The 26993-nt window shown below is 45.7% G+C and overlaps 1 protein-coding gene across 1 annotated transcript in view; it reads left to right on the forward strand.

The window, feature by feature from the left end:
- Nucleotides 1-1251: 1251 nt before the first annotated feature.
- Nucleotides 1252-26993, forward strand: part of DCHS2 (dachsous cadherin-related 2) — a 275809-nt gene continuing 250067 nt past the window's right edge. Inside the window, 1 exon segment of the mRNA XM_047799487.1 lies at nt 1252-3291. Coding sequence (XP_047655443.1) covers nt 1252-3291 — 2040 coding nt within the window.

Consider the following 26993-nt stretch of genomic DNA (forward strand, 5'->3'; position numbering starts at 1 on the left):
AATGCATAAAAAAAAGTGTTCGCACGCCGAATTTATTGTCGTCATCCCCGGTGGCAGAGGGGAGTGACAAGCCTCTCACACGTCGCCGCGTGGTAGCACGGCATAATAAAGCGTGGTTGCCCCATGTGTGTCACAGATTTCTCTGGGTTTCTCGAAGGTTTTTCCAAGTTCCGCCTTCCCCCTTCTTTGCAGCCATCCCAGCCCCAGCTGTACATCGGCCTTTGACTCCATCTGTCCTTCCGCTGGGACAAGCGCCTCTCGCCAAATAGAGAACACAAGTTTGGATTCTCAATGTGATTATAACCCCCACCCTCTCGGCTCAGAGGAGGCCAAGCTTCAGACTCACAGAGGAGCCGGTCAAGGGGATGGAGCCGGGGGCGGGGGGAGAGGAATGGAGGGGGAAGGGCGTGGGGGGGCTGCTCCTCTCACCTTCCCCAACCCTAGCAGCTTTGCGCGCACAGCACGGGCGGACGCCCCGCCTGCGCGACCCCCACTTGCCGCAGGGTCCAAATCCCCAGGTCCTTTCTCGTTTGCTCCCCTGCCTTCCATCCCCGGCCCAGGCACCAATGCGCCCGGCTGCAGCGGCGGCTCGCAGGTTGGAGTTTGCCCGGGTGTGCGCCGCCTCACAGCGCGCGCAAGAGGCGGCGGAGGGGAGCCGCGCGGCCGCGGTGGCCAGGAGACGCAGCGGGGAGCGGCCGCCCCCGGAGCCACCGACCAGGCAGCAGCCGGAGCCACCGCTCCCTCCCTCTCTTCTTCCTCCCTCCTCCGCTCCGGCCCTGCGCCAGCACTTGCGGCCTCCCGCCCTTACTCCACCCCCTTCCCCGGCCCGACCCCCATCCTCTCTCAGTGTGTGCGCGCTTTAAATAATTTCATCCTTTTTGGCAAAAGAAATAATGCACCTGACTTTACCAGGGGGAAACAAGCAGCCGAGCAGAACAAGGAACAGATGTAAAAGGAATAAAAGGAGAGAGGGAAAGAGATGAGACTCGTTTAAAGAAATCCAGGGGCTGAAGAGGTGGCTGCAGCGGCAGAGGCTGCTCGAGCTTCCCTCCCTGTCTGCGCGAGCTTCAGGCGGAGGACGTTTTCGCCAGTAGCAGATGTAACCTGGGGAACTCCTGGGTCTGTTGGTTTGTTTGCCAAACAAAGTCTTTTCTTCTTTGGCTCAGACACCGAAGAGGCTCCTGGATTTTTCTCCCATCCCGCCACTAGCTGGCAGTTACCCGGGAGCCTTCCCAGGGAGCTGGCGGAGAAATGAGCCCTTCTGGGCGGAGGATGGGCGAAGGGCTTCAGCAGCCTGTGGCTCCCGCCGGGAAGCGCCTACTGTTTCTCGGGAGCCGAGGGTCAACCTGCGGGCGGCCGGGCGGCGGCGGTGGCGCCGCCGGGGCGCAACGCTTCCTGCTGGGGCTCTTCTTGCACGTGTGGCTGTGGGGGGCCTCGGGCTCCTCTGCTCAGGTGTTTAACCTCAGCCTTTCCGTGGACGAGGGGCTTCCTCCAGACACTCTAGTCGGCGACATCCGCGCCGGGCTGCCGGCCACGCAGCAGCAGCAGGAGGGAGGCGGCTTCTTTCTGTCAGAGGATTCAGATGACTCCCCGCTGCTGGACGACTTCCACGTGCATCCGGACACCGGCATCATCCGCACAGCTCGGTGCCTGGACCGCGAGCAGCGGGACCACTACAGCTTCGTGGCGGCCACGCTGCTGGGTGCTGTGGTGCAGGTGGAGATTCGCGTCAATGACGTGAACGACCACTCGCCCCGCTTTCCCCGTGACTCCCTGCAGCTCGACGTCTCCGAGCTCAGCCCGCCAGGTACCGCCTTCCGCCTGCCAGGCGCCCAAGACCCCGACGCCGGGCTGTTCAGCACCCAGGGCTACACCTTGGTGCAACCGTCCGACCTTACCGAGGACCCCGCAGGACCGTTCTTCCAGTTGCGATACGGGACACCGGGGTCCCCACCGTCGCCTCCGTCCTCGTCGCCCCTGGAGCCCCTAGACCTGGTGCTGCTGCGGCGCTTGGACCGGGAAGCGGCGGCAGCGCACGAGCTACAGATCGAGGCCTGGGACGGTGGTCGCCCGCGGCGCACGGGCCACCTGCGGGTGGAGCTGCGCGTCCTGGATGAGAACGACAACCCGCCCGTCTTCGAGCAGAGCGAGTACCGCGCCGCGGTACGCGAGGACGCGCCACCAGGCGCCGAGGTCTGCCGGGTGCGCGCCACCGACCGTGACCTGGGGCCCAACGGCCACGTGCGCTACAGCATCCGCTCTCGGCAGGCCCCTGGCGCGGGTGGCGGCCGCGGGCTTCTGGGCGACGCGGCGCACTTCTCGGTGGGGGAGCTGAGCGGCGTGGTGCGGGTGCAGAGGCCTCTGGACCGCGAGACGCAGGCCTGGCACCAGCTGGTGGTCGAAGCCCGCGACGGAGGGGCAGAGCCTGAGGTCGCCACCGTGCGCGTGTCTATAGCCGTGCTGGACGTGAATGACAACCGGCCCGCCATTCATTTGCTCTTCCTCACGGAGGGAGGCGCCGCGCGCGTCTCTGAGGGCTCTCGAGCCGGCGACTACGTGGCTCGAGTCTCTGTGTCCGACGCAGATGGCGACCCAGAGAAGGAAGAGGAGGCAGCCGGGGAACTTGGTGGAGGCCTTGGAGGTGGGAGCATCTCGCTGGCCTTGGAGGGTGGTGAGGGAGCCTTTGCGCTGCGGCCCGGCGGCGCCCCAGGAGTATTTTTCCTTTGCGTCGAGGGTCCCCTAGACAGGGAGAGCCAAGACCTGTATGATTTGCGACTGGTGGCCACGGATGCAGGAACCCCTCCTCTGAGCATGGAGGAGACGCTGTTGCTCCGCGTCGCTGACCTCAATGACCAGCCGCCTGTCTTCAGTCAGGAGCATTACCAGGCCTCAGTGTCTGAGGCTGCGGCCCCTGGCACTGCGGTCGTGCGGGTCAGCGCCTCCGATGCGGATGAGCCTGGCACCGACCACGCCTGGGTGCGCTACACGTTGCTACCTCTCCTGGCCCCCTGTAGCCCAGAGGTTCTGAGGCCCCCCGCAGAGTGTGGACCTTCCTTCACCATCCATCTGGAAAGTGGTGTGATCAGCACCACCCGGAGTCTGGACCGAGAGATTCAGGAGGTGGTAGAGCTGAGAGTGGTGGCCCAAGACCTAGGAGAGCCCCCGCTCTCTGCCACCTGCTTGGTGAGCATCAGCGTGGACGACGTGAATGACAACGAGCCCATCTTCCTGAAGCAGGTGTACAATGCCAGCCTTCCGGAGCATACGCGGGTGGGACACTGCTTTCTGCAGGTGAGTGCACCAGTGCACCGGGCCGTGGAGGAGCAGAAAGGCCTGGGAAGAGATGGAGAGGCTGTGAGTAGCACAGGGAAGAAGTGTGAGGTGGCGAGTTAGGCCCTGGCTCAGATGGAGAAGGCTAGGGACATGGGTTCTGGCTCTGCTATGCAGGGAGGTGAGTGGGTGCTCTCTGGTTCCCCTGTTTCTGCCAGGGGCTTGGACCCAATGCTCTCTAAAGTCCTTTCTGCTTCCCATGGTATTTGGATCTTGATTTTGCTCCTGGAATACGAATTTCTTTTCATCTGGATCTGAATACCGAAATCACCTTGGGAGGAACCAACCATTCGCAGGGTTAGTGTTTAATAGTGTGTAAATGGCAATGTCTCATATATTTGAGCATCGCTATGTGGCATCCTGGGAAAGTCACTGACCCTCCTAAATCGGTTTTTCAAATAAAAAAGTGTTTGCCTTTAAACACTGAAGCTGTTTCAAGTGGTCACCTCCAGAGACTTCTTGCACATTGTCCTGCTTTCTTTGGAAGCTTACAAAGTGAGCTGGGGACAGCAGATCATTTTTATCAGTTGTGGACTGAGCTTGTCTAGTGCTGCCTTCAGGACTCTGAGGAGTAGAGACATCCTTTATGAGACAGGGCTCTCCATCATGCCTTTTGGGACTTCTGATCTCTGCTTCACTCTCAGAATGTTATGGGTGCACCCTTCTAGCAGTACTCCTTAGGGCTTCCAGTTTCCTTTTTTTTTTTTTTTAATTTGTTGTTAGATAACAAACCATATCTCCAAGACTGGACTATTTACTCCAAGATATCTTGAATAAATAAAGCCTGAGAGGCTAACTAGTGAGGAAAACTCTGAAGCTCCATTTAGCTCTCAGGCTGGGTGTTTTATGCCCTCAATGGCTTATTCCCTGGTTCTGGGGGTGGGTGTGTGAAGCTTTAGTCTTTATAAGTCATGTTTGAAATAATAACAACCTTTAGACAAGTGAGATGCTACCGTACAGTAAAAATGAGGTATCTGACGGCTGTTCTCTTTTTTAAACCTTTGTATTTGTGGGCAGGAATAATCTCTATTGTATTGTTTGAAATGATTGGCAACTCAAGGAGTTACTAGATTATTAAAAGAAGCCTTGAAAATCAAATAAGGCTTGCTGCTGAAACTCATCTGCAGAAACCAGTGAATAGCATAATGGAAATGTATTTACATCTCAAGCAGAGTCTGATAGGAGATGCGTGTTGGGGGTCCTTCTCCATTCAAGTTGTAGGACCAGGCCTGGGCGTGACTTCGAGCAGGTCCAGCAAGGTCCCATTGGTCAGAGCTTGGCCACGTGGCCTCAGGTGTCCTGCAGAGGTGGCTGAGACATGGGGAGGAGCCTGTGGGCCCCCAGGGTGTCTGCCATGGATGTCTAAAATGGAAGTCACAATAGATGAGAGTCTGGACTAGATGATTTCCAAGTTTGCTTCCATCTGGAAGACCTTAAAGATGCTGCTACAAAAAAGGACAACTTGGTTCCATTTGAAGGAAAATAAGCAGGGAGGATTAATTGTGATTCCTTTGATTAGAACCTGTCTTCTTCGAGTTGTTTCTAAAACCGTGAGATGATTCTGCCCTGAGGTGTGAGTATATCCCGTTGTTATGACTTAGTAGGTGATGGATCCATTACGGTAAAAGGAACTGGGTTCAAGTGCAGGACTGTAGCTCAAATTGCCAAAAAAACCTTTCAGGGGGCCAAGTATTGCTATAGGTAGTGTGAAATGGTGCTGATCAAAATTTCTGGAAACTCCAGAAGTCTAGCCCCTGGAGATTGCAGAAACTCTGGCCACAGCAGCTGTGTGAACTTTCTGTGCTCTGTCACCTCTGGCTGATTCTGTCCCCTAACTTCCAGGGAGGCCTCACCTGACTGTCTTCCTTTTGCCTGCAGTCTCTTTACTCTCGATCTTTCTGTCACTTTGAAAAGACAAACCTCCCCAGCTCCTCAGCTCGTCTTTGGATCTCGTGGCAGAGCTTTGTTTAATTACCTGCTCTCACTTCTTAGAACTGTACCTGCTTTCTTTCCGCTGCTTCTACCAGTTTCTCCCTTTAGACTTCATATCTGCTCAATTCTCCCTTGTCAGACTCAAACACAAAACAAGAAACACCAGGAAAAAAAAAAAGTTTTCTCCTGGATTCCTTCTGAGCTCTAGTGTCTGGCCCAAAAGACTCTTTTTTTTCCCCCCAGATTTCTTTCCAAAAGACTAACTTCCACCTCTTGGCAGGACTGCCACTCTCCACCCCACATTAAATGCAATGAGAACTGCACCTACAGCTTTTCTCTTGTAACCAGATCTTCAAACAGTGTACCTCCAGCCTTGATACCTGCATGGCACACGTGCATATATTCTCTCGTACCCCCCAAGCATCAGTACCGTATCCATCCACTAATTCCTTTACTTCGTCAAACCACAGCATTCATTGAATAAACAATATTCCGTGAACAGTATTTCCTGGGTACCTGTGACATTCCAGGAACTGGTCCTGGTGCTGGGGAGGCAGCGGTCAGGTCAGCACAGTGGGCAAGGTCCCTGTGCCATGGTGTGGCATCTGTGTCCTGTGGTCCTTCCCGAGAATGAAGGCCTCTTGCCTGGCCCCCACTTGCACATTACTCTGTAGCGGACACCCCCCCCCCCCACCTGCCAGGTTCTAACTTCCCTCCACTGCTCTGCACTCTGCTCAGTTCTGCCTGTGGATTTACTCGAAATCCAATGGGCTCTGTTAGTGTAACCTGCCTCCTTCTCAGACGTTTTGGACTGCTGCCCACTTCCTCTTTCTCGAATGCATCATCTTCACTGCCTTCTGTCTCCCTGCAGCCTGTCCATCTCTGTCCGCCACTTCCTCTTTTTCCTCTTGTGTCCCCTACTCATCCTGGCAGAGGCATTTCCAAAGGTTTCATCTCCCTCTCACTTCACTCTTTTCTGGGCTTTCTTATTATGCATCCCCAGAACTGCAACTGGTTTTTTTTTTTTTTTTGACATCTCCAGGGTCAGCCTCCTTTATTAACTCCAGATTAGCTTTTCTCTACCGGCTACGTATCTCTGCCCAGATGTATTTTTGACACCTCAAAAGCAAACAGTTCTCAAATCGAGTCTTTCTTTCCCCTCTCCTGCAGCCCAACCTTCATTCATCACCTCCTTTTGAAACTTTCTATATTTTGTTAAGAGATATTTTCTTTTTTTTTTGTTTTGTTCTGTTTTATTTTGCTTTCTAGGGCCGCACCCACAGCATATGGAGGTTCCCAGGCTCCAAGAGCAAGGTCATGTCTCATATCAATTAATTGAGGAAAAAGCAGGTCTTGAGATTTAATTTTTATTAATTTATTATTATTATTATTATTTTACTTTTTTTAGGGCTGCACCCATGGCATATGGACTTTCCCAGGCTAGGGGTCAAATTGGAGCTACAGCTGCTGGCCTACCCCACAGCCACAGCAGTGCCAGATCTGAGCCGCATCTGCAACTTACACCACAGCTCACAGCAACGCCAGATCCTTAACCCACTGAACGAGGCCAGGGATTGAACCTGCAACCTCATGGTTCCCAGTCGGATTCGTTTCCGCTGCACCATGATGGGAACTCCAGAGATCTTTTCTATAGATGTGTTTATGCATTTGGCGTGTGTCCATGTGCATGCTTTTGCTACTTGTTGTGTTTTTCATTGTTGAGAGTTATAAGGGTAAAGAGTAAGGTCATGTCTCATATCAATTAATTGAGCAAAAAGCAGGTCTTGAGATTTTATTTTTATTCATTTATTATTATTATTATTTTACTTTTTTAAGGGCCACACCCACGGCATATGGAGGTTCCCAGGCTAGGGGTCCAATTGGAGCTGTAGCTGCTGGCCTACACAACAGCCACAGCAATGCTGGATCCTTCACCCACTGAGCCAGGGATTGAACTTGAGTCCTCATGGCTACTGGTCATGTTCCTTACTGCTGAGCCACAGCAGAAACTCCTAGGTCTTGAGATTTAAAACTGGGGCTGTGTGAGGGAGCACCCAGCCACACTTGTGTGTTGCTCTCCTGCTCTGACTTTGAGGAACCTGACTAGGAGGGGTGTCTGGTCATCAAAAATACTATCTACCCTCGGGGAAGACATGAGCGATGGGACGGCTTGCTTCCAGCTGTGCTCCATGGGCTGGAAAGGACTAACCTGTACCTCGTTTCTCATTATATCTTTTGGGGTTATCTCCTTTTTATTCATCCCCCAGGCTTTAGTAAAGTCTTTCTAAATGTGTTAGCTTTGTCTCAGCTGTATTGCGGAGGTAAAAATGGCAAAACACCAAAACACCACCCCCTCAACCTGGAAAGGTAAGATTTAAGAGAAGGGTTATTTTTATTCGTTTATTTCTTTTTTGCTTTTTTAGGGCTGTACTCATGGCACATGGAAGTTCGCAGGCTAGGGGTCGAATTGGAGCTACAGCTGCTGGCCTACATCACAGCCACAGCAACTTGGGATACGAGCTGTGTCTGCGACCTACATACACTACAGCTCACAGCAGTGCTTGGATCCCTGACCTACTGAGTGAGGCCAGGGATTGAACCCACATCCTCATGGATACTAGTTGGATTCGTTTCTGCTGTGTCACAATGAGAACTCCCAAGAGAAGGGTTATTCATTGGCTTTAGCCAAAGTGTCCCAGGCTAGCGACCCACTCTCCTGAAGTCTGGGTGGTGCTGATGGCAGAGGCTGCTGAGGTAGGCATCTTAGAAACAGCATGAGGTCTTAAGAGGCTCTCTAGTGTCAACCTTGGATGGAAGATACTTTATTAAAGAAACTGTTTCCTAACCTCTCAGTATCTTCTTTGATTCAACCCCAGCTCTGACCACATTCGTTGCCAAGGGTGTTTCTTACAATTGCCCCTTCATTTATGCCCGTTGTCACCACCCTAGCTCCCTATCTTGTCTTTCGTTGCCTGTCCTTGACACCAGAGAGATTTAGTCATGTCTCAGAAGCCACCTCCTCCCATTAAATATTTCCTGGATCAGTCCATCTCTTTTCTTAATGTTCTTTATGGTGCTATGGTTGTTTACTTGTGTTAGTAAAATGATGGATTGTGACTGCCTTGTGTGGTTGCAATTTAATGATATTTGAGTCCCCTGTAATTCCTAGTGTCCTCAGCCTCATGTACTGGAAGGTCAATACTTTTGTTAAATTGTATTGATGTGTGTAATGGAAAAAAAAAAACAAAACAAAAAACCGCTGGTTAGGGTTGCCGCTACTCAAGGTTTAGACTTTCTATTTTTTTTAACATTTTATTTGTGTGTATATTAAATTTATTGCAAAGTTTATTTCCTCCATATATTTTATCATTGGTCCTTTGGAATTGAATGGTCTGAATTGCATTATCCCTCACCTTACTACAGACATGCTCTCAGTGTTTACCTTACATTTAAATGCTTATGTTCAAGTACATGCTTATGTATTTAACCTAGCGTGTGCCAGCTTAATGGTCATATACTTGTATTACCTGCACGTGATTGTCTTATTCTGGCCCTTTTGAATGGACCTGACCACACTCTGCACGTGCACGGAGTACCTGTGAGATTTGCAGAGGCGTCACGGGCACCTGTCTCCTGGCTGTGTCTCTATGACCTGCCAGCTGTTTTCTTCTGCTAACCTGACGCCTGCTGGCCTTCCAGCATGTGCTGTACCTGTCTCTGGCTTTGCTCTGATGACCTGTTTTAAATACTTGAGATGGGCCGTAGAATTCTCTCTGATGTCATTTTGGTGTCCTTCCTCTCCTTGTCCCCCATCCAACTCCTACCAAGACCCCCTTTCCTGATTGAGAGAGATGATCAGATAATATTTCTGGCCATGGACAGAGGAGGGTACAGCTAGGAATCCTGGAGATGTATTGAGTTACATTCGATATATAACTTGCTAGTATGTGGTCTAGTTATTGGTTCTAGAATTAAAGATGACCGACATTATGTGGTAGAGAGCTCTTAACTTTGAGGACTAAAATTAGGCCACATGCAGTGATGAGAAACATGGCCAGACCATGGGGTTAGTGTGCCTGGATTTGAATCTCAGCTCTTCTACTTTTTAGCTGTGTGATCTTGGGCATCGCACCTCAGTTTCCTCATCTGGAAAATATGGATAACCAGGTTTCCATTGTGGCGTTGCAAAAACAAATCTGACTAGTATCCATGTGGATGCAGGTTCGATCCCTGGCCTTGCTCCTTGGGGTAAGGATCCGGCATTGCTGCGAGCTGTGGTGTAGGTTGCAGATGAGGCTCAGATCCTGCATTGCTGTGGCTGTGGTATAGGTGGGCAGCTGCAGCTCTGATTTGACCTCTAGCCTGGGAACTCCCATATCCTGCAGGTGTGGCCCTAAAGAAGCAAAAATATAAAATAAGACAAAATAAAGAAATATGGATAACCGTAGTGTCAGTTTTTGTGTGTGGAATTAATTAATACATATAAGATTAAAACAGTGCTTGACTTGGGAGTACCCACTGTGGACCAGTGGAAACAAATCCAACTAGTATCCATGAGGATGAGGGTTTGATCCCTGGCCTCGCTTGGTGGGTTAAGGATCTGGAGTTGCTGTGAGCTGTGGTGTAGGTTGCAGATGCAGCTCAAGTCCCGCGTTGCTGTGGCTGTGGTGTAGACTGGCACCTGCAGCTCCAATTTGACCCCTAACCTGGGAGCTTCCATATGCTGCAGGTGTGGTCCTAAAAAGCAAAAAAATAAAAAAATAAAATTGACTTGTAGTAAGTGCCAAATGCATGTTATTTACTATTAAATGTTGCTGAAAAAGACTTCTGGAGGTGGTGGAGAAGACTATTTTGTCTTATTTACTGAAGACAGAGGACTAATTAAAAATGACATTTCAAATAGAGGTCTCTTGCACTAGAAGGTGGAAAAAGGAACAGAAAAATTTAAATTGCCTATTGGGTTTTTAGGTAGATGTATATTTCTGACAGTGACGGGACAAATCTGTTTTGCTCACATCGGAAGCTTGTAACACCCCCCTTCTGGGTTTATAGAATCCCACCTATTTTAAAGGGAGGTTCAGATGGCTTCTCCTAGTGATCCTTACCCCCGAAAGCCAGTAGAGCGTTCTGGAGAGACTAGGCAATGTGAGAAAAGTTGTGCAGAGGCCTTGGTGTGAGGGTTCAGGAGTCAGCAGGGGTTCTCCCCAGGGGCAGTTAAGTCCCACACTTAGACTCAGTGCCACACCTGAGCCCTCTCAGCTCGTGATTCCTTTTTTTTTTTTTTTGGTCTTTTTGTCTTTTTTTAGGGCCGCACCCTTGGCATATGGAAGTTCCCAGGCTAGGGGTCAAATCAGAGCTGTAGCTGCCCATCTATACCACAGCCATAGCAACATGGGATCTGAGCCTCGTCTGCCACCTACACCACAGCTCACGGCAACGCCAGATCCTTAACCCACTGAACAAGGCCAGGGATCCAACCCGCAACCCCATAGTTCCTAGTCGGATTCAATTCCGCTGCACCAGGATGGGAACTCCAGCTTCATTTTTTTAGATTACACATATGGGTGAAATCACTTGATACTTGTCTTTCTCTTTCTCACTTATCTCACTTAGCATAATATCCTCCGGTCCCATCCATGTTGCTGCAAATGGCAATATTTCATTCTTTATCCCTTTTTTTCATTTTTTTTTTCCCTTAACCCACTGAGCGAGGCCAGGAATTAAACCTTCCTCCTCCTGGGTACTAGTAGGGTTTGTAACCCACTGAGCCACAATGGGAACTCCTAACCTTTATACTAGCTTTTAAGTGGCTGATCCACTGTCTTTACTATAGACTTGCCTTTTCTAGTGAGATTTTTCTTCATATATTTTCTTTTTTCTAATTGTGGGCCTAAAAAAGACTCTTTAGGGAGTTCCTGTCGTGGCGCAGTGGTTAACGAATCTGACTAGGAACCATGAGGTTGCAGGTTCGATCCCTGGCCTTGCTCAATGGGTTAAGGATCCGGCATTGCCATGAGCCGTGGTGTAGGTTGCAGACGCCGCTCGGATCCCACGTTGCTATGGCTGTGGTGTAGGCCGGGGGCTACAGCTCCGATTTGACCCCTAGCCTGGGAACCTCCATATGCTTTGGGAGTGGCCCAAGAAATGGCGAAAAGACAAAAAAAGAAAAAAAAAGATTCTTTAGGAAGTTCCCATTGTAGCTCATCAGGTTACGAATCCAAATAGAATCCATGAGGATATGGGTTTGATCCTTGGCCTTGCTCAGTGGGTTAAGGATCCAGTGTTGCTGTGAGCTATGGTGTAGGTCGAGTTGCTGTGGCTGTGGTGTAGGCTGGCAGCTGCAGGTCTGCTTTGACCCTTAGCCTGGGAACTTCCATATGCTTTGGGTGAGGCCCTAAAAGCAAAAAAAGACTTTAGCATTTCTTGTAAGGCCAGTTTAGTGGTGATGAATTCCTTTAATTTTTGTTTGTTGGGAGCTTTTTTATTCTTTTTCTTTTCTTTTTTATTTTTTGCTTTTTAGGGGTGCATTAGCGGCATATGGAGGTTCCCAGGCTAGGGGTCTAATTGGAGCTACAGCTGCTGACCTACACCACAGTTCATGGCAACTCTGTGACCCTTAACGCACTGGGCAAGGCCAGAGATCAAACCCACAACCTCATGGTTTCTAGTCAGATTCGTTTCTGCTGCACCACAATGGGAACTCCAGAAACTTTTTTTAACTGAATGAATTTTATTGCAAGGGTCATCACAACCCAATTTTACAGCATTGGGAACTCCACGTTGGGAAGACGTTTAAATCTCTCTTTCAGTTCTGAAAGATAACCTTGCCAGAGTATTCTAGATTGTAAGTTTTAAAAGTTATTATTATGTTTTAGCATTTTAAATATATTCTGCCACTCCCTTATGACCTATAAAGAAAGTTTTTGCTTAAAAATCAGCTGGTAGTCTTATAGGGTTTTCTCCTTGTATGTGACTAGTTGTTTTCCTCTTGTTGCCTTTAAGATTCTTGCTTTTACTTTAATGTTGCCATTTTAATCATAATGTTTCTTGATGTGGGTCTCTTTGGATTCGTCTTGTTCGGGACTCTGTGCTTCTTGTACTTGGATGTTTGCTTCCTTCTCCAAGTTAAGGAAGTTTTTAGTCATTATTTCTTCAAGTGCACTTTCTGTTCCTCTCTCTCTCTGTTCTCCTTCCGGGACACCTATAATGTTAACATTAGTATTCTTGCTGCTGTCCCAGAGGTCCCTTAAAGCATCTGCATTTAAAAAACACTTTCTTCCTTTGCTGTTCTGATTGGATGATTTCCACTATTTTGTCTTTCAGATTGCTTATCCATTCTTTGGTCATCTGATCTGCTGTTGATTGTTATCTTCAGCTTCTATTGATTCTTTCTTATGTTCTCTAAGTCTTTGTTGGAGTTGTCACTAAGTTCCTCCATTCTTCTCTCCAGCATCCTCATGATCATTTCTTTGAACTCTTTTATCGAGTAAAGTACTTATCTCTGTTTTATTAGGGTTTTTCCTCTGGGGTTTTATTTTGTCTTTTGTTTGAAACATAGTCCTCTGGGCCCTCATTTTGTTAGACATTTGATGTTCGTCTCAATGAATGAGATGAAACAGCTCCCCCTCCCAATGTCAAAGGAGTGGTCTTCTGTGAGAATGCCCCTGTGTGACCTACTCTTCCTGGAGGCTTTGACAGGTCACCTGCAGCTGGAGTGGGCGCTGACTGGGGGTGGTCCTTGGGATGGCAGTGCCGAGGGCATCTTACCAGGATGACTGGAGCTGGAGCAGGCGTGGGGCTGGGGGAAGTCATTGGAGGACTAAACAATGGAACTGCCAGCCCCCTGGACCCCAGAGAAGGCTTCAGCAGTTTCCCACCCATTTGGCAGAAGCTCTAAGGTTAGTAAATAGATTTCCTTCCTATATAGTCCAGATGCCCTTTAAACTGCTGTTTTTTCCCTGTGTCCCAGGGTAGGCAAAACCACCTGGCTGCCATGGGCCCCTCTGTGCCCTCCTGCCTCAGGTTGCTGCATCAGGAGTGGGGTTCCCATAGATACCATATCTCGATCTTTCCTGTCCATTTCTGTGTGGAAAGTGCAGAAGCTTTTCAGTCAGCTTGTAGGTCTTCTTCGGGAGGAATTGCTCTTTATGCAGGTGCAAATTTGATGTGGCAGTGGGCGGAGGGCAGAGGGGCAGGAAGTGAGCTCAGTGTCATCTTAGCCACTGTCTCAGACCTCTCCCTATCTTAGTGTCTTTCACTCTGTTTATCAGTTATAGCTCTTCAGAATCTTTTATTGAGATAATATGAAAAAAGATGGCATTGGCCTTTGAGTAGAAAACCTTGGTTTTAGTTCCAACTTCACTATTTATTATCTTTGTTAACTTTTCTGGCCGTAGTTCCTTATCCATAAAATGTTGCATATTCATCAGGATTCTCTGAAGAAATAGAACCAAAAGGATATGTCACACACACACACACACACACCACACACACACACAGACACATATAGGTATATGGAATGAGGAATTGACTCTTGCTATTATGGGGGCCAGGATCTGCCTCTGTAATCTGCCGTCTGCAAGCTGGAGACTGAAGAAAGCAGGTGGTGTAATTCAGTCTAAGACTGAAGGCCTGAGAAGCAGAAGAACTGATGCTGTGAGTCCCGGTCAGAAGGCAGAAAAGATGAATGTCCCAGCTCAGCAGTCAGACAGAAAGAGGACGTTCATCCTTGCTCTTCTTTTTTGTTCTGCCGAGGCCCTCAGCAGGCTGCCTGATGCCCACACACATTGGGAAGGGCTTTGTGCTTTTCTCAGTCCAGCGGTTCTGCCAGCATGCTGGGCATCCTGAGGTCCAGTCAGCTTGGCCAGCACATATTTTACTGAAGTTTATCCACACATTATAGTAAGGATTTGAGGGTTTGATTTTTTGGGGGCCACATCTTCGGCACATGGAAGTTCCCAGGCTAGGGGTCAAATCGGAGCTGTAGCTGTCGGCCTACACCACAGCCATAGCAACGCCAGATCCTAACTGCATCTGCAGCCTACACCACAGCTCATGGCAACGCCACATCCTTAACCCACTGAGCAAGGCCAGGGATGGAACCTTCGTCCTCATGGATACTAGTCAGGTTCATTACCACTGAGCCACCACGGGAACTTCAGAGATAATCTACACCATGGAAAGTAGTTATTGTAGTAAGAGTTAGGGGGCTTCGAGGTGGGAAAGCTTCTTTATGCAGTGAATCAGGATGGAGGTTTCACTGGGAATGGACTTCCAGGGAGATCTGTATTGTGATATATATGTATTTATGTATTTATTTATTTTCTTTTTTTTTTTTAAGGGCTACTTGCAGCATATGGAGGTTCCCAGGCTAGGGGTCTAATTGGAGCTATAGCTGCTGTCTACACCACAGCCAAAGCAATGCTGGATCCTTAACCCACTGAGTGAGGCTGGGAATCAAACCTGCATCCTCATGGATACTAGTTGGGTTCATTAACCACTGAGCCACAACAGGAACTCTATTTTTATTTATAGTCTGTCATGTATACATTCCACTTTAGCTACACACCTTTTTTTTGCATAAAAATGTATAGATCATTCCTAGACATGATCTAAAAGAGAAGCTTATAGGACGGCTTTCTAAAGGTTGTGACCAGTGAGCTTTCCTTCCTCTGAGAATCGAAATCTGACAATGTGTTAATTTTATTAACAACAAAACACCAGACTTCTGCTAATGAGCCCTTTGCCTTCTAAATTATAAATTGAAAGTGAGCAACCTTAGAAGTAATTTCTACTTTCATAGCCCATTAGGGAAATTATGCTAGGGCATTCTTACAATGCTGAGTTATTGCTTAAAATTTTACTGGGTTAAAATCTTTATTGAAAAGGACTGTGTGCGTTGTAGTGCAGATAGGTCAAGTGAATGGTGCAACAAATATAAATTGTAACTAAAACTCTATTTAGGATACATAATCCATGGGGGGGGGGGGGTAGTATGACTTGGAAGAATCATGATGTGTCTGGTTGTGTAGTTAAGTAAAGGGAGGAGTTTTTTTGTTTTTGTTTTTTGTCTTTCAGGGCTGCACCCATGGCATATGGAGGTTCCCAGCCTAGAAGTCGAATTGGGGCTACAGCTGCCAGCCTACACCACAGCCACAGCAATGCCAGATCCGAGCCCTCTTTGAACTACACCAGAGCTCACAGCAATGCTGGATCCCTGACCCACTGAGCGAGGCCAGGGATTGAGTTTTCCCAGGGGAGTGGGGGAAAGCAGGTGGAATTGCTCAAATAGTTAAGCGTTTGATATGTTGAGGATGAATTAATGTCCAGTAGTCCACAAAAAGCTATCTTAGCAGCGTTTTATTTTTTAATTTTTATCTTTTGCTTTTTAGGGCTGCAACCCGCGGCATATGGAGGTTCCCAGGCTAGGGGTCCAATCGGAGCTGTGGCCACCGGCCTGCGCCAGAACCACAGCAACTCGGGATCCGAGCCGTGTCTGCAACCTACACCACAGCTCACGGCAACGCTGGATCCTTAACCCACTGAGAGAGGCCAGGAATCAAACCCGCAACTTCATAGTTCCTAGTCAGATTCGTTTCCGCTGAGCCATGATGGGAATGCCGACAGTTATTTTTTTAAACTATATTTTTTCCTAGGCTCCTTTTCTTTCTTTCCTCTCCCTACATGTCCGTCCCCTCCTTGCTTTAGTTCCTTTTCTGTCCAGCTGGGAGTTTTGAGTGCACTAAAGAACCCTTGCTGTCCCATACCTGTATGCATATTATTGACAGCGGGTCAGTCTAGCTTACATGCCCTTCCACCCCCTGCCCCAACACTTGTCCTGCAGAGCAAGCAGGGGGAATTCCAAAGGAGGAGTGGTTCTGAGTGCATGGTATTAGCTGGACCATCAACACTGTTGAGCAATTTTGTTGCGTTCGCCTTAGTCTCTCTGCCAGGACTGCCCTTTCTTTAATCATCAGGTTTTACTTCCTTTCCTTTTTATGGGTCATCGTGCCCCTTACTCAGTAGAGTCCAGAAGGCAGAAACGTGTCTGTGTTTTTGCCTCCCATCATCAGACTTTTCTGCATTTGTGCCCAAGGACCAAGGGATTCTCCAGTGTCCACATCAAACCGGTTCATTTGTGGCCTTCGTTTCACCTCTCCCATCTTTTCTGACACGGCTTCTCAATTACCCCCATCCTCTTCTTGTCTTTCATCCCAGCCTCTCTATATTTCTCTTGTCTTTAGCATATGCTATGCCTCTCTCATTGCTCGCTGTATTTACAGATCAAGTCTGTGGGCATCTTGCCTCCGGCTGCTCAACGTCCTTCCTCAGTGCCCCGTCATGGTTGAGTCTGCTACGTGTTGGCCCCTTTCTGCCCAGTCCTGGCCATATGTTAAGAGCCCTTTCGCACTTTAAGAAGGGTTTTGAAATCCATGCTGTTGTCTTGTTCAATGGCTGCTGTCCCTTGATGGTGGATTAAGGACCTCTGGAGAAAGAGTGGCCTTCTTCAGCATAGTTACTGTCAAGAAGTTGTCAAGAAGAAAACGTAGCTGCTAAAGTATAAGAAAGGACATGTTGAATTTATTATTGCCCATTTCTTAATATTATCTCCTGTAGTTGATGAATGTCATTAACTAGTGTCTTCATGTGAGAAGAGAAGATAGAATATTGTAGTGAACAGATAAAAATGTCTTAATCTTTATTATCCTTCGATCGTGCAGCTTTTACCTTCATACTGTGTGGCTTTGGGCCACTTAACCCTGCTGTGTATGTGCAGAGGACTCTGTATCTTTCTCTCTTAGCAATTATGTTTTGAATTTTCTTTTATTTATTAATTTTTTATTTTGTGTTTTTAAATTTTTTTTTTTGTCTTTTTAGGGCTGCACCAGTGGTATATGGAGGTTCCCAGGCTAGGGGTTGAATTGGAGTTATAGCTGCTGGTCTACACCCCAGCCACAGCAACACCAGATCCCAGCTGCATCTGCAACTTACACCACAGCTCACAGCAACGCCAGATCCTTAACCCACAGAGCAAGGCTGGGGATTGAACCTGCATCTTCATGGACACTAGTCAGATTCCTTTCCGCTGAGCCATGGCAGGAACTCCTGAATTTGCTTTTAGAAAGCCCACGCTGTTAACTTCATTTCAGGGTTTACCATTTATTTCCAGATGTCTGAGGACTGAGAAGAGTGGCCCAGTGGATAAAAGCTTGTACCTCGGAGCCAGACAGAACAGGGTCTAAGTTTCAGCTCTGTCACTTAGTAACTTGGCCTTGAGTGAGTTCCTAAACCTTTGTTAGCCTCAATTTTCTCATCCATGAAATAGGGATGATGATAATAGGATCAACCTCACAGGGCAACTGTGGGGATTAACTGAGATGATACATACCCAGGGCTTAGAGCGATGCCTGCTGCCTAGTAAACTTGCAGGAAACTTGATCATTATGTGTATCCTCACTTGGGTTTTTTTTTTTTTTGGTCTTTTTGTCTTTTTGCCTTTTCTAGGGCCACTCCCGTGGCACATGGAGGTTCCCAGGCTAGGGGTCGAATTGCAGCTGTAGCCGCCAGCCTACACCACAGCCACGGCAACACGGGATCCGAGCCTTATCTGCAACCTACACCACAGCTCATGGCAACGCCGGATCCTTAACCCCCTGAGCAAGGCCAAGGATCAAACCTGCAACCTCATGGTTCTTAGATTCGTTAACCACTGTGCCACAACAAGAACTCCCTTACTTGGGTTTTCATTAAACCGAAGAGCTGGAAACAAATCTGACTAGCAACCATGAGTCCTGGCTCAGTGGAAACAAATCTGACTAGCAACTATGAGGATGCAGGTTGGATTCCTGGTCCCACTCAGTGGTTAAGGATCTGGCATTGCCATGAGCTGTGGTGTAGGTTGAAGATGCGGCTGGGATCTGGTGTTGCTGTGGCTGTGGTGTAGGCTGGCAGCTGCAGTTCTGATTTGACCCCTACGCTGGGAACTTCCATATGCCGCAGGTGTGGCCCTTTAGAAACCCCCAAAAAACAGACCCTGAGGAGCCAAGTGAGAGTCACTAATCAAATACAACAATGGGAAAAAAGATATCAAGTAAATGTTTTTGACACCTCCTTTAGGAAAGCTGAATAAATCATTCCTTGGAAATTCTTTGGCAGATCAAAATAGGAAACCTAGAGTTTCAATGACCCCCCCCACAGACACAGAAATCCTCAGATGCTCAAGTCCCTCATAAAATGGTGCAATACTGTATTATTATAATTATAATTATGTAATTATAGTATTAAGGTAAAACTTTTTTTCAGTCGTATTGGAGATCCTTCAAATAATCATAAGTTACTCATTTATGTTCACTTTACAGAAATTAGAATCTATGTTTTCTCTTTTAAAGGATGATAGTGATTCTTAACTGTTGAATTTTGGGGGGATGACATTGTTGGTTTTTCTTCATACTGAATCTTCAGGCCAGAAAATACCAGCACTTGATGCTTCTAAGGAATGTTTTGTGGCAAAAAGCAAGAAAGACTTGTAGTAAAGAGTGTGTGGGATTAGTAGATGCAAACTCTTCCATTTAGCATGGTTAAGCAGTGAGGTCTGACTGTACAGCACAAGGAACTCTTATCGTCTCTTGGGATAGAATATGATGGAAGACAATACGAGACAAAGAATCTGTGTGTGTATGATTGGGTGACTTTGCTGTACAGCAGAAATTGACCCAACATTGTAAATAAACTATACTTTAATAAAAAAAAATAACAAAAACTCCACAAGGGTAGGAAAGAGAAAAGAACAAAACAGAACTTGAGGCACTTTCTCATCTCATCTCAGTTTGATTACTGACAGTTCAAAAATTCTGTTCGAAAAAAAAAATTCTCTTCACTCTAAGAGATTGTCCTCTATATTTAAAAGCTCTTTTGTTCAGATTATTCTTAACATTCTTTTGTTCTTCATTTAAATGAACTGTGTAGAAATGACCAGTGTTATGGATATGTTTTCAAGAGATTAAATGTTATTTCTTGGCTTAGCATAAATGGACTTAAATACTCTCTGATTTTCAACAATTGTCTAGTTAGAAACTTCGCATGTTGTGTACTTCTCTTGATTTCTATATTTGGATGCACAGAGGAAGTTATTGTTTATGTAGAGGTTGACTTGTCTCGGTTTTAAGAATGTCTGTTATAAAAGAACCCAGTCATGGGGAAAAGAGCCATCTAAGCGTATGCCCTGTTTATGTTCCTTTGAAGTATGGATTATTTTAAGTACTGAAATGTTAAAAATAATACAAAGGCCATTCTGTTATATTATGTATAAACAAGCACACCATATTTCAGAGCTGGCAGATACTTTATTTCCTGGACTCATCTTACAAGAACTTTCATGTGCTATTTTTCTGGTGTAGAATCTAATTGCCCTGCTCACGTCTGTTCCACTTCCATCGTCTCTCAATGTCCAGCACAAAGAAGAGAGGCGACAGGAAGGGCAAGTGATTAATTAACATTTGACCTTTACAAATTAATTAATGTACTCCAGAAAATTGGCTTACTTGCATTAAACATGTAGATTCTGTGTGTATTATGACACATGTCCATTACCACAAAATGAATGTAAGAAGTTCATCTTGAATTTTGAATTTTAGTGTATTTTATTTATTTATTTATTTATTTATTTTTATTATTATTATTTTTTTTGGTCTTTTTAGGGCCACACCCACGGCATATGGGAGTTTCCAGGCTAGGGGTTAACTCCGAGCTGCAGCAGCCGGCCTACGCCACGGCCACAGCAATGCAGGATCTGACTTGCGTCTGCAACCTACACCACAGCTCATGGCAATGCCAGATCCTTAACCCACTGAGTGAGGCCACGGATGGAACCTGAATCCCATGGGTACTCGTCGGGTTCTTAACCCACTGCGCCACAATGGAAACTCCCTGTTATGTTCTCCTGAATTATGTTGACATTTTTGTTTTTGCAGGCAATTAACTTGGTTGGATTCAAACTCATGACTCGTGAGTTTTGGGTGCCAGTGCAAATCTCAGTTCACTTCAGTCCAGTTTTCTGAACTGGCTTTTTGCAACATGCCCCACACGCGTGTCATCAGTTAGAGATTTGGGTAGGGTTTATACAGAATTTAGGGCTTGCCCAAAAGTCTTTTTCCTATCTGGGATTTCCCTCTCATTTTCTAAAGGCTGTGGTTACCCTTCGCTCTGTCTTAAGATTCTTCAGTCCAGGAAGACTGTGTGTTTGTACTGGTGCTTTAGCCTTCCTGAATGATGACTTGACCTGTCCTTAGGTAACAGGCTCAAAAATCAGAATAAATTAAACTTAAAAAATGGAAAACCCACTCCATGTCAGCCCATTCTTCCAATTTTTGACCCCTTGTGAAAAATCCTACTCTTTTTATTTAATCCTGAGAGCTTTCAGATTTTTTTTTTTCTGTTTCGTTCAGAGTTTACAATTGTTACTTGCAGGAGGGTAGGTTTTTGTGAGCGTGTACTCAGCCATACCAGAAGCATCACTCCCGCTTTTTCCTTAAATTCAAATTTCTATCAATTTCAATGACATTCAAGTGATTAAGACTTAATAGTAAGAGCCCTTTGAATATAAGAGCCTGTAGAATTTTTCTCTATTTATAATATATTAGATTATGATTGAATGGATGCTAATGTATGTGGCTTCAAAGTTTACTGATTCAGCGTTTCATGGATTAATTACTGCTGCTGGTAATCAAGGTTAGTAATTAAGGATCCAGCGTTGCCGTGAGCTGTGGTGTAGGTCGCAGATGCAGCTGAGATCCTGAGTTGCTGTGGATGTGGCATAGGTTGGCAGCTGTAGCTCTGATTTGACCCCTAGCCTGGAAACCTCCATATACTGCAGGTGTGGCCCTAAAAAAAAAAAAGGCAAAAAAAAGAAAGAAGAGACAAGTTTATTAGGCAAGAGACACTGTTAAAATGGTGGGCCAGCTTCCTGATAATCAGGGAGAACTGACTCTGGGCGCATAGTCGTGTCTGTTTTTATAGCCCAAAGGACAAAGGAGTACGAGGAGTGTCTTGCTATACACCTCTCGACCTGCTGATCGATTGGGGAATGATGGGGTCTTCTGATACACCTACTGGTTGGTTGTGGAAGAATGGGATCTTCTGATACACTTGCTGGTTGGTTGGGGAAGGATGGGGTCTTTGGTTATGCTTGCTGGTTGGTTGGGGGCATATGTTGCCCCTCTAGGGGCGTGGTAAGAAGTGGGCTGCATGCCTTTCCTAGTAGGGGGCAGGAAGGAGCAGGCGAGGTTGCTGGGGTGGGAAGGTCCTTAGGAATATTGTAACTATTACAGTGAGACAGGTAGGTGATAAGGGTCTGGCAATTCAGTCTTAATCTCCTTGGAGAAGCCTTGAAGTCCCAGATTGAGGAAGACCTCCTTAACCGTCTAAGCTTCCCATTTTACTCCTGTTAATTAAGTCTCATAAACACCCCTAGATTAGATTGGATGCATTATGCAATAAACCTCTTTTGTAGCATGGCCCACACGGGTAAGCTGTGTAGCATCTGCTTCCCTGCTCATTCTAGGTTCAGAAGATGCTGGCAGAGACCTTATCCATCTTGCTAACTGCGAGGTGCTTACTCAGATGCCTGGTGCATAATAACAGTAGAATTTGTTCAGTGATAAAGATGGAGTGACCTGAATGGTATTTAACTTAAATGAGTGTTGACTATTTCAGGAATAGGGCCTTGCCTACAGCATTCTTACTGCTTCCTGAAAAACAGTGCTGCTCCTGAAACCCCCACTGTAAACATTGTAACTGGGCCAGACCCTTAATATCCTTTTTAATGTTGCAATTCAGTGCCAGACAGTTCTCCTTTCATGAAAAAAAAAAAAAAAAACATGGTCTCTGTCAGTGCCTCCTTTCAGATCCATCAGAATCTGAAGCCATGAATTTCGCATCTTAGTGCAGACATTTCTAGTCTTTTAGTTTCTTAAACATCTCAGGTTAACAATGGGCTATTTAGTCCTCTAACCTGTCTTTAAAAGGCATATCTCTCTCTCATTGTTATCCAAGGAAATGGGGTAGCATATTTGAGAATATAGCAATGTTTTAACTTTTGAGTTTATTCTGTCTCTTCTCGACCTTGAGTAATAATTTGAACAAAATGGTTCAGACCTTAAAAAAAAGACAGCAGTTTTATTAAGCATCTCTTCCTCTTCTTTGGAGGCATGCCAGTGTTGTGAAGCACTTTTCCAATTCTGTTAAGCAGAATATGAGCTGACTTATTAATAGTTATGTGCTCAGTGGGAGGCGGCGAGGAGAAAGCACACACACATCATTCTTAGAGTGATTCTTACCAAACTGGGTGATATCCTGTCACAGAGCAATAAAGGAAGTATTGGAGTTCCCGTCGTGGTGCAGCGGAAATGAATCCGACTGGGAACCAGGAGGTTGCGGGTTCCATCCCTGGCCTCGCTCAGTGGGTTAAGGATCTGGTGTTGCTGTGAGCTGTGGTGTGGGTTGCAGATGTGGCTCGGATCTGGTGTGGCTGTGGCTGTGGTGTAGGTCGGCAGCAAACAGCTCTGATTAGACCCCTAGCCTGGGAACCTCCATATGCCGTGGTGGCCCTAAAAAAACAAAAGACAAAAGGAAAAAAAAGGAAATACTGACTGCAAAAGGGAAAGTAGAGTTCAAGTCTTATGTTGGCAGGATTAATTTTCCTTATTTACACTGATTTCTAGGATTTATACATCTTGTCTTAGCAGATAATGAGATTGGGCATGGCCGTAAATGGTACATCCCAATCCTGAAAAAAATTAAGTTATCACTGCATAAAAATGCAAAAAGTGTGGCTCATTTATTTCCTTTAAGACTTCAGCTTTACAGTTCTCTGAATCTACCTTTGATTTTATATCACTCTCCAAGGGTTAATTTGACAGAACTCCATAGTGTCAGGCATTGATATGTCCACAGTTACTCTCAACTATCAGGACCTTAGTTTAAATTGCAGTTTTTCTCCTTTTTGATTTGTTGGTTTTGATGTGGTAACCTTAGAAGTATATGAGTATACAGAAAGGGTTAAGTCCATTCATTCTTTTTATTTAAAAAGATTTTTGCCTATGCCCATGGCACATGGAAGTTACCTGGCCAAGGCTAGAAACCTGCTCCAACAGTAACAATACTGGAACCCAAACCCGCTAGGGTACCAGGGAACTCCATTCCTTTGATGTTTATAGGGAAATAAACATGGTTTCACTCCTTTCCTGAAAAATACCTGGAAATTGTAATGCTATGATAGTGATTTTAAAAAGTATTACTCACTTTGTGGTACAGCAGAAATTAACACAACACTGTAAGTCAACTATACTTCAATAAAATTTTTAGAAAGTATTAGCACATTCATTTTAATAAAATTAACATCCGAAATAATGTAAACTGTAACTTAATGCTTTTAACCTCATTGCTCTACTGATTTATAACTTAGGAAAAGCTGAAAAAATACAATTTAATATGAAAATTCATTCATTTCCTAATGAATAGTTTTCCCACAGAATAAAATATGCTCATAATAATTGCTCATAATAAATATTTATTGAATCCTGACTCTAGGGGGCACTGTCCTAGGAGATTTGGGTGAATTGGCTAGTTTCATTCTCACGACACCCTGCACGGAAGGCACTGCTGGTATCTCCATCTTGTGGATGAGGCCACTTAGCAGGTAGAGAGGCTAGGTATCTTATCTAAAGTTCCCCAGCTAGTGGGTGGCAGAGGGGTCCAGCTCCCTGGAAACAGATGCTGAGATGGAAATTTGCATAGAGGAAGATTACTGGGAAAGCCCGCTGGAGGGGAGTGGGGGAGGCAGGATGAGCAGAAGGTAAACCAGGATGCAGATGCAGCCTTGACCTCAGCCTCCCTCCTGTATGGGGAGCACTGGGCTGGAGGAGCCCTTCAGATACTCCTGAATTGAGTCCTGGGGCTGCCACTGAGGCAGGGTCACAGCTGTGGGAGAGGCAGCTCCTTGGGTGAGACTCCACAGTGATGCTCACTGAAGCAGTTGGAGGAATGGGATTTGCCTGTGTGCTCCCTTAACGCCAGTTTAACTTTAGAGTTACCTGCTTGGTTAAGATCGGGGTGGGTTGATGTGCTGACACTAGTCTCATTTGTCATTAAGAACATGACAGAGCTTCTGTCTCAGATGCTTTTATAATGGTGACATTGAGAAATCAGTAATGAGTACCAAGATTGCTGTCATACTGTCTTGTAATCACAAATGTTAGACTTGGAAGAAATCTCCGTACTGAGCATTATTACGATCATTGTCAAGGGGATAAAGCACAGAAGAGAAAAGGGCTTAAAACCATGGATTATTTACATGTGTGTAACCCTGTTGACACTTGGCCAGAGAGCTGCTTTGTGGTTTCATGTCCTGTAGCTTTGCTGTCATGTTAATAACTCTGTACGGTCCAAACCACCCTCTTTGCCCAAAGCTGGACTTTAAACAGCAAGTTGTTTTTGCCAGAGACTCTCAGGACAGAAGACATACAATATCTGTAGTGGAATCCTCAGTGGGATCATGGTTAAAATAAGACACGATTACATTTTTCAGTCTCAAAGCGCCAGCCGTGTTCCAATCACCTACTGAAATGTGTGTGTCACCTTCACAGTCTGGGCTGTGGGCATTTCTAGTCTCCATTTCTGCTTTTTTTTTCCCCCCTTTACCTTTTGTGAAGGTTTATCATAGATTTTCATTAATGAGAATTCCACATCCAGGGAAAAGTTCAATCACAGACTCTAAAGCATCCTCTAAAGTTTAGACAATGGAAAAGACACCACGGAACAAATGCTATGCACGTGACCTTAGCAAGGCTTTGGTTCTGGTCATGGCAGAGATGTTTGCTCCCTGAGACAGTCGTCCCCTTAGGATTCTGCAGATGTGTCTTAGAAGGGTCAGTGGATCTTAAGTTTGCCCCAGGATTTATTAACTGAAAAGCAAATATCGTCTGGGATTGAGGACAGCCAGTAAGGTACTAAGAGAAATCATTTCTAACTCAATTAGAAACATAACTATTTTTATAGCTGACCTTGAAAAATAAAGGGAAACATAGTCTGATCAAAAGGGGGAAGGCTTTCACACCACTTATCCTCATGCTGTGATATGAAAAGAGTATTATCAGGAACATATTTTTTAACATAATTTATTTCAGATCTATGCTGGAATAAATAAAACACATGTGCCTTAACGGATGCAAAAAATGGGAAGTAATCTTTGCATGAGTAGTTTTACACATTGTGTAGATTGTGGCGTGATTTTGATACAAAACTGGGTTGTCGGAGACACTGTGACATTGAGTCATTTTTAATGTGTAATCTGAAGTAAGTCAGTGTGTCCTGAAGCCACATGGTGACGGTTATAAAATCCAGCGAGCACATGCGAACATATATACATAAATGCTGCTTAATTCCGGGCCAATAATAGAAACCATTTGTAGGCTTCTTCTCTTTCAACCACTGTGAAATGGCTGAAAGAAAGGAAACTTTTTTCCTTCCAGTTTTATTGAGATATAATTGATACACAGCACTGTATACGTTTAAAGTGTGTCACATACAGATTTGACTTATATCCATCATGAAATGATTATCACAAGAAGTATAGAGAACATCCATCATCTCATATGGATACAAAATTAAAGAAAGCCAAAAAATGTCCCTTGCGATTAGAACTCTTAGGGTTTATTCTCTTAACTTTCACATATAACATTCAGCAGTATTCACTAATTATAATTATTAATTGTATGATCTTAGTCATGTTAATTGTATTAGTCATGTGGACCTATTTATTCTGTAACGGGACATCTGTACTTTTTAATTCCCTTCATCCATTTCCCTCCTTTCCCCACCCTCACTTTTGGTAACTCCAGATATGGTCTCTTTTTCTATGAGATTGTTTATTTTTTGCTTTTTTTCAGGGCTGCACCCGTGGTATATGGAGGTTCCCAGGCTAGGAGCTGAATCGGAGCTGTAGCTGCCAGCCTACACCAGAGCCACAGCAATGCGGGATCCAAGCTGCATCTGCAACCCACACCACAGCTCATGGCAATGCTGGATCCTTAACCCACTGAGCGAAGCCAGGAATCGAACCCGCATCCTCATGGATATCAGTTGGATTCGCTTCCCCTGGGCCATGATGGGAACCCTGTTTGTTTATTTTTGAAGTATAATTGACCCATAATATTACTTTAATTTCTGGTGCGTAACATAGTGATTTGATATTTCTTTACTTTTCAAAATGACTATCATGATGAGTCCTGTTATCATAGAAGGTAAATTTTGATGTTAGATTACATCTTTTGCACAGGTGCAGAAACCCAGTAATCCAGTAGACCCTTTTTCAGGCGACTTCTGATTTCTGGGTGTGGTTGTCCAAGTCCAAAGGCTTTATGAAACGAGGCCTATAATTAACTTTGACCAAATATTGCAGTGGAAACGTGCAGTGAGAAAATCTCCTTTTAGAATCCTTAGTCCTGTTGTAGTAATTTTCTGGGGGAGAGGGGGAAGGATACTTAAGAAATGATTCATTTTAACTTATAAATTTTATATAATTTATAACTCATACATCTGACCTAAATGCAGGTGCTGGTGAAACTTTTAGGACTTTTCCAATATGAGTTTTCTTGAGCTAAACAGCTTGTGAGATGAGTGGCTGTGTGTACCGTGGCAACAAAACTTTGGGTCTTAACTAACATTAGTTGAAAATA

The sequence above is a fragment of the Phacochoerus africanus genome, chromosome 10 (genome assembly GCF_016906955.1).
Source record: "Phacochoerus africanus isolate WHEZ1 chromosome 10, ROS_Pafr_v1, whole genome shotgun sequence".
NCBI classification, from domain to species: domain Eukaryota; kingdom Metazoa; phylum Chordata; class Mammalia; order Artiodactyla; family Suidae; genus Phacochoerus; species Phacochoerus africanus.